Source organism: Chaetura pelagica, unplaced genomic scaffold, assembly GCF_000747805.2.
Source record: "Chaetura pelagica isolate M959 unplaced genomic scaffold, ChaPel_1.0 scaffold405, whole genome shotgun sequence".
NCBI lineage: Eukaryota > Metazoa > Chordata > Aves > Apodiformes > Apodidae > Chaetura > Chaetura pelagica.
Window position 1 is genome coordinate 2,057,495 of NW_009953489.1, and position 7,684 is coordinate 2,065,178.

At 41.1% G+C, this 7,684-nt stretch overlaps 1 protein-coding gene across 1 annotated transcript in view; it reads left to right on the plus strand.

Annotated features, from left to right (window-relative positions):
• TTLL11 (tubulin tyrosine ligase-like family, member 11) overlaps positions 1-7,684 on the plus strand; it is a 47,847-nt gene that overhangs the window by 11,966 nt on the left and 28,197 nt on the right. Inside the window, exon 2 of the mRNA XM_009998938.1 lies at positions 6,215-6,311. Within this exon, the coding sequence (XP_009997240.1) occupies positions 6,215-6,311 (97 nt within the window). The remainder of the gene's footprint in view (positions 1-6,214; positions 6,312-7,684) is intronic.

The window sequence follows — 7,684 nt, forward strand, 5'->3', positions numbered from 1 at the left end:
GGCCCTGGCTCGGGGGTGGCCCCGGCCCTGCCCTGCGCTCCCCGCTCTGCTCGGCCGGCGGAGCTGGGGGATCCTGTCGTCCCTTCCTCGGGGCTCTGTCCCTGGCACAGCCTTTCCCCTTCGCCCCCCTTCTGCTCATGCCCTGCCTCCCTGACCCAGCGGCACAGCAGGCTCCTGTAGCTGGAGGCGCTTACCAGCTGGTGCCTTCTCGCCCCTGGGGTTGTTTCTATTTAGGTGTTAAGTCTGGGGACTGATGTGATTCATGACCAACAGGGCTATCGCCAGTTACACAAGCCAAACCAGAACTCCAGATAGCGTGCTTTGAAACTGAACGGATTGCTGGAAAGGGCAAGAGAGAAACCTGCCCTGATGTAGAAATATTGTGTTGTGTCGATTTGCATTTCTTTCATCCTTCCCTCCTGGTGTGGGTACGTGACATAAGGCTCACGACGGTGGACAAAAAAGTGTGACCTGATAGATCAGCTGGCTGATCCCATGGCAAAGCCTCTGCATCACAGATTAACTTTAAGGCATGTCAAAGAGCATTGTGTATGAATGCAATAATATTAATCCACCTAATAAAGCATACGTAACAGACTTATCCCTTCTCTATACACAGCCATTTAGAAGAGTAGGCTTTGAGGTTTTTTTTGTTCCCCCAGCTTGAGTCATATGGTTATGATGTGTGAGTTCAGTGTCTGCCTATTTATGCTGGATTTATGACAGCATGGGAGTTGGCACAAAACTGGTGCTTTGAAGCTCTCTATTGAAATCCCAAATAGATTTCTAATATGTATCTTATTATAAGTACTAAATTTGTCCTAGATTGTAAAGGTTTTCTTTCATAATAGCTTTATAAATTGCTTTATAGAGGTTGAGAGGGCTTCTGGGAGCTTTTTGGGGAACTTCTGTAAGAAAAAGGGTACTTGTAATCAGGGAAGCTGGAGGGGATATGGAGTGGAAGGATAAACCCTGAGGATGAGCTGTTTCTTAGTGTGCAGCAGCCTGATCTGTGGCACCTGCTGCTCGTTCCACAGCTGCCTTTGGAACGCCCACTCACAGGATAATTCTGTGCACCTGATACTCTTTTAACAAAATGTGTGTGGGCTTGGGGCAGAGAATATAGTCTGTGTTGTTCCTAACCTCAGAGTGAAACACTCACATTTATTTTCTGGATAATAGAGTGGCTGTAAATATTACATGTGTTTATTCATAATGTCCTATATGCCTCGTGTCATGAAGACATGTGTGTCCCTTGCCAGGAAGAGCAATGCCTTCTCCTTCTCTGTCTTCATAAAGTTTTATTTCAATATTTTGTTACTTAAATCAAGTGGGAGAATTTCCAGTCTCCTTGCACAGAGGCTCCAGTTCTCAACTCCTGCTCTCATGGCAAAATAGTAATGAAACACAGAGGCATGAAATTAAAACCTCTTCCCCTGACTCCTCTTACCCCCAGTGCACCTGTGCAGTGTCTGCCAGCAGCCTTGCTCCATGTTTTACTCTGTCACATACAGAGCAAGGAGGACTTCACACTTCATTTCTTCATTCTTGCTGCCCAGTATGTGCAGGGTGTCCTGCTCCACTCCAGTCAGTGTTTCTGAGTTACTGATAAAAGTTCCCGAAGATTATGTTGGTAATGACCCCTACTTACTGGTTAATTTTGTCTTTCCTGTTTCCTGGGCTTTTACTGCTTTGAATATTTATCCCCTGGCCTCTCTGTGCTTGGTGTTCTGTCCTACAGATTGACTTGTTTCACAGGCTCTCCTTCCCCTCTGCAATAGCTGCACTGCATTAGCAGCATTCTCCTTCCTGCTCTGCACCCCACAACAGCAACTGCTTTTGGCTTTACTTCATCTTTCTCTGGTTACTGTCGCCCTCAATATCCTTTCTCCTCCATCCATTAGTTCAGTCAATACTTTTCATTTAGTCTGTTGCCTCCCCTTCTGGCCACTTGGTGCTCTTCATCAAGAAGAGACTAAAGACAGAACTTTGTGCTGTTTGGCTGTACCATCGAGAAAGAGAAATCAGAGCAAAACTCTTATTCAAGCCGCATATAATTTTGAAAGTTCTGCCTCCAGATGTTTAGAGAAATAACACTAAAATATTTGCTCAAACAACTCACATTGGAGGCCACGGAGTCTTGGAAATAGTGTCACTGTTCCAGCAGGACCAGCAGAGGGAACACAGATGTTGTTTCTTGCAGGATCTATAAAAGTAATGTAAAAAAAATAATCAATCTTAGAAGCAGTAACAAAATGCATATATTTAAGTACCAGTGCTTTAAGGGCTGGTGTTCTGCTGTTTTCACTTGTTTAATGACATTTTTCAAGGTGACTGTGGTTTGGGCTTTGGTTTACTATATTGAATATTTGGTCCTTTTTCTCCCTCACGGCTTTTATGTTTTTTCCCATTGCTGCTTCTGTTTTGTTTCTGTTCTTCTCTGTGTTTGCTGCTGGCTGTGTTGACTTGAATATTTTGTTGGGCAGGAGACACTATAATAGGCTTTTAAAAGTTTATCAATAACTTGTTCTGTCTAACAGATAACATTACTGAAGTGTCAGGTGGGCTTTTGGTTTGGTTTTTGTTTGAAGTTGTACATTCTGAAATCTTGCTGCACTTGCCCTGATGGAAGAGGCCTGTTTCAGTAATAACCTATTGTTGCAGTTTGCTCCCTGGTAATTTTTAGGAGTAAGGTATAATGCACTGTGTGATGACAGAGTTGTCCATGTGGTAGGAGTTAATTTGCATAAATTAACATATGGTAAATGCTACTATGAGACAAAAAAACCAAACAACAATACTCTAAACATTGCCCATGTTGGTGAGCACATTGTTCCATGGCACTGGTACTTGTGGAAGAGGTGAAAAGGTTCAAGAGAGCAATTTGGCTATTGAGATTCTGTTATCAGAAGAAAAAGATGGGGGGGAAAAAACCTCCTTTTATTTCAGCTGTGGGAGCTCTGAGTCAATGAAATGATCAGCCATGCTGGCCCTGGCTGGGGTAGGGTCAGCAGCCTTTTAAAAGGATGGACCTTTTAAAAAGCATTGTAGTGTCTTAACGTGCATGGCAGGGAGGCAGTCGCTGCCATCACTAGATTGGAGCATCTGATTTAGTGTGTCAGGTTCTTCAAATGAACATGATATGCCAAATGAAGTAATGGGCACAAATTGAGCTTGCATCCCGAGTTTATTCATCACTTAACAAATTATTTCTGTGGCCAGCTTTCAATTAGCAGGAAAATGGAAGAAGCAGATGTCTTGGGCATCAAATATCTCAGCATCAAGTGTTTCATTTGTCTGGCTGTTCAGTTGCTGTGTGGAGGCATAGAAATAGGTTGAAATTTCATGCTAGGAAAAACTGACTAGAAGACAAGAGTCATTTAACTTGTCATTAAATGTGATGGAACTGACTGATGTGACCTGTGAGACAGTTTAAATTATTGGCTTCCAGTCCAGAGGTAGGAGTGATCTGTCAGACCAATTTGACTGTGATTGATGATTAATGGTGTCAAAGTTGTGAAAACAGTTGTTCTCTTTGTGGCTTCTGGTTTTTTATTTTTTGCTGTGACAACTGCCCTTGAACTCTGACTAAAAATGTCTTGTAATAAATTCTCAGAGTTAATTAATTGATTGCAAGCTGCAAGTTGTGTGCAGGGACTGATCCCAGGAGCAGGCTCTGGGTTTTTGTGCACAGCTCTGAGCGCCACAATCCCTGGGCTGGGGGCATCCTGGCTTTGACACCAGCTGTTCCAGCTGGCACAAGGTGGTCAAAGACAGAAGTTATTATGAGAGCAGCAAACTGCTTCACTTGCCCCCTTTTTAGCTATAAGATCTACGATAAGATTAATTTATAGCTGCGTGGCACTGCCAGGGGGAGCCAAATAGTCAAACTTGTTTGTTTCTTTCCCAACACTATTATGTAAAAGTGTAGTGCAGGCAATAAAGAAGCCTTTCCAGCTCATTCAGGAGGCGAGTTTGATCCCCTTGGACAAATCCAGCTGATCTTGATTTGGCAGGGGTAGGGAAGCAGTGGTGCAGAATCACTGGTGCGGGTTCCGCTGCCTCGGTTTCCCTGCACGAGGCTGCTCACCCTTCATCTGTTGTGAAATGATTTCTGTGCAGTGTTTGTGAAGTGCTTTGATATCCTCTGCAGATGAAAGGTGTTATATAAATGCAAATTTCATTCCTTTAATTTCGATTCCATTTAATAAATAAATAAATTTGAGGAGGGTTTAGTGGGAAAGGTGCTCAGAGACCTAATACTGCATCTGTATTCTGGATAAACCTGTGGAGAAGGGTTAAGGCCACTGATTGTCTTTCTGAGCCTAACAGAATTAATTTTCACTTATACAAAAACAGATTTTGCAGGGTGAATAATAATGAAATAAGTGAAGACTCCACTGGCTTTGTTAAGTTGGGTATCTTATCCCTGAGAGAAGGGAAGCAGAGAAAGGATGCATTGCTCAATCAGCATTTTAAATTAATTTTTCAAGGCTGTTTACTGAGGAAACTGAAAATTTAATTGAAGTAGCAAAAGCTTTATGAGATTTTTTATTTCTGTCATATTGAAAAAATCCAATACTTTAAGAAATGTTTTAAAGCAAGAAAAATTACATTTGGAGTAAAGAACAAGTAGTTTCAGCAAAATACTGTGGTTCTTCCAGTAAGTGAATGGATCATTGGGTGATGAGGGTGATAGATAGTTGATACAAATGTGTCCTTAAAAAGTTATGCTCAGAAATATATCCCACTTATTTGAAAAAGAGGTAGCCTAATAATAGGAGAGATTCCTGTGAGTGTATCACATGTGATATTTAAACAGCATCTGCCTGGAGTTGCAGATAAAGTGGTTTTTCTGGTTGTAAATGGGAACAGTGTTGAAGAGAACAAGTGTGAAAAATTAGACTTTTTTACACAAGACTATTTATTATTATAACATGGATTACAAATGTTTGATTTTTAACTTTTTTTTCCTTTGCATTGTTGATACTGCTATTTCACGGGGCTTTTGTTCTTACTGCTGTTGGCTCCTTTCTTTTAAACCATTTTACTACTATTAGAAACTTGCTATCAGTACTTGGCCGTGCTGTTTCAGAGCTCTTCAGACTGCTTAAAAGAAGTTGATCTTTTTTGATAACAGAACATAAACTATACAGTTTTCCAATTTATGCTGAAATCTTGTGTGAATGGGAACATAATCTAGAATACTTAATATTGTTGAAGTAATTGCTTTAGTTCTTAATAATTGAAGTAGATAGGTTCAACAAACAATTGAATTGCAGGCTTTTCCTTTAATTACAGGCTATTGGTCCAGAAAGGAATGACTACTGTAGAAATTCTTACATTTAACTGAATATATAGAAATCAATAATAGTTATTTCACTTAAATGCCTTGCTTTGGATACCCATTTTACATTTACTGCAGCTTGGACACCAGTGTAGCACAGAAAGTGCTTTGCAGTCGCAACTTACTATGAATTTACAACAATATTGCTAACTAGATATATCTCCTGAAGTAAAGTACTAGGGAGCAGAAACCTTTTGTGCTCATGAGTGGGAGCCCATGGAGGTGCCACCTGGCTGGGGGTGAAGGGCCACTATGGTGGGGACAATCTGGGAAAGGGCTGGGGGAGCACAAATATAGGGCATGGGACTCTCTGCAGTAACTGGGGATCTTGTAAAGAATAGAGTTGGTTTCCTAGCTGTCAGTAATGACAACTCCTCCAAGACCTCTAGTGCTTTGTTCCCTTGATGGTTGCTCATCACCCCTTAAACTGGGGAGGAAAATAACCCCAATGTATAACCTTGTCAGAGTTTGTTTACTTCCCAGCTGTAGCACTTGCTGTTGCTGTGCCAGAATTAAGTGCTTCCTAATGAAATTTTATTCCCTGTAATAGCATTTTAAATTACAAATGAGTCATGCCTTAATTGTGGTTGATAACAAGCTCGGAGTTTTCAGTACAGAACATGCCTCTCAGTCATTTGTTTTCAGTTTCCAGAAACCTTTCATGGCTTCTTGACATCTTGAACTTGATAGAGTCTTGAACTGATGAAAATACTTCTAGTTCTGCAAACAAAACATACAGCATGTTTTCTTTTGACAGTCGGAAGGCTTTTCTTGCATTGTTTATGCTTGATATGAGCATTTAGAAAAGAAAGGAATGAATCAGTATTTCCAGGTTGCTTCAAAACTTGTCTCCTGTCTCTCTTCCAGTTTCCTTTTGGCAGACGCTTGCCCTGCGATATCTATTGGCACGGGGTATCATTTCATGATAATGATATATTCTCAGGTCAAGTCAACAAGTTTCCAGGTACCTTACTTCTTAAAAAAGACTATTGTATTAACTATTTTTGTGTTTTACTGTTTTCTAATGTGAATGATCTGCCTGATCAGCTGACAGTATTTTCAGCATATGAGCATTTTTCGTAGAGTCATGGAGTTCAGGCATTTTTGTAGGTGATTTCTGCACAATGGGTGTCTCCATTGCTAAACTGAAATTAGTTTTGGGGACAAAGTGCTTTTGATGAAAAGGATACTTCATATGTATGAGTTTAGCAGAAATAAGAGTGTGAAGCTACAATTTAAGTTAAGTATGCAATTATTGTCTGTTATCTAGCATTGTTGACAGTGCTGGATCTTTGAATTTGGTTTTATTCGAAGTGGAAAGAACCTGGTTTGTTTTTTTGTGCTCTGACCTATCTCAGGGAGAAGCTCAAAGCAGTTCCTCAAATAGATTTTTTTAATATTGAAGAGTTCGTGTCAGCCCTCATCTTATGATGACTCTTCAACTTTTTTAAGCTCCCTTTTTTCTCGTTTAATCCCTGTTGAGATCTCTCTAAATACGAGCTAAGAGCTTAGCTATTGACTTCTCTAAGCCCTTTACTTCAGATTTATTGCTGCTGCTGTTATGCTGTGAGAATAAGAACCCTCAGATATCAGACTTTATGCTGTATGTACCCTGACCTTCTCCTGTCTGTGGGAAGTTCATGTTCAGGTGTTGGATGGGGTAGTTTTCTGGTGGTTTAAAGCTGTGTCAGATGGATGTTACCCCCTGGGTGTTCTGGTTCCCACACGGTAAGCAAGTGGCCTCCTGCACAGTGGTCAAAACCAGAGTCCTTCAGAACTAGATTTCCAGGACTCGATGCTGGGTTATACTAAATTCTTTCTCTTGAAGAAGACATCTTGATGCTTTTCTTAGTTACTTATGAGAGATTAAAAGAATCTGAAGGGGTTGGTCCTCAGGAAGACTCAAAAATGTTTCCACAGAAATAGCTTTTGAGTCATGTTCCCGATGGAAATAAGACTTCAGCAAATGTGTGTGTATCCCCTGTCATTTTCTGTCCTTCTTGAGCCTTTGGAACCTCTTGGCTAAAATCGACCATGCTTGACTGAGGTTTGCAGTCACAGACCACTACGGTCCTATAGGTTTTGTGGAAACTTCTGACCATGTAGGAAAGAAGCTCCAAGATGGTGTTGTCCCTGAGAAAGAATCTGCAGCGTGAACCTTAAGAGCTGGAATATTCAAAAGTGTATAAACAACATGGGAGTGACCCCAAGTACCCTGACCTTGGGAAAAGCTTCTGCCAGAGCTCACACAGATCTGGAAATGACATGATCCAAGCATGAGATTCAAAGCTGCAGGAGGGCAGCTAAGTTTGGCTGCTCACAAATAACCTGTTCCTG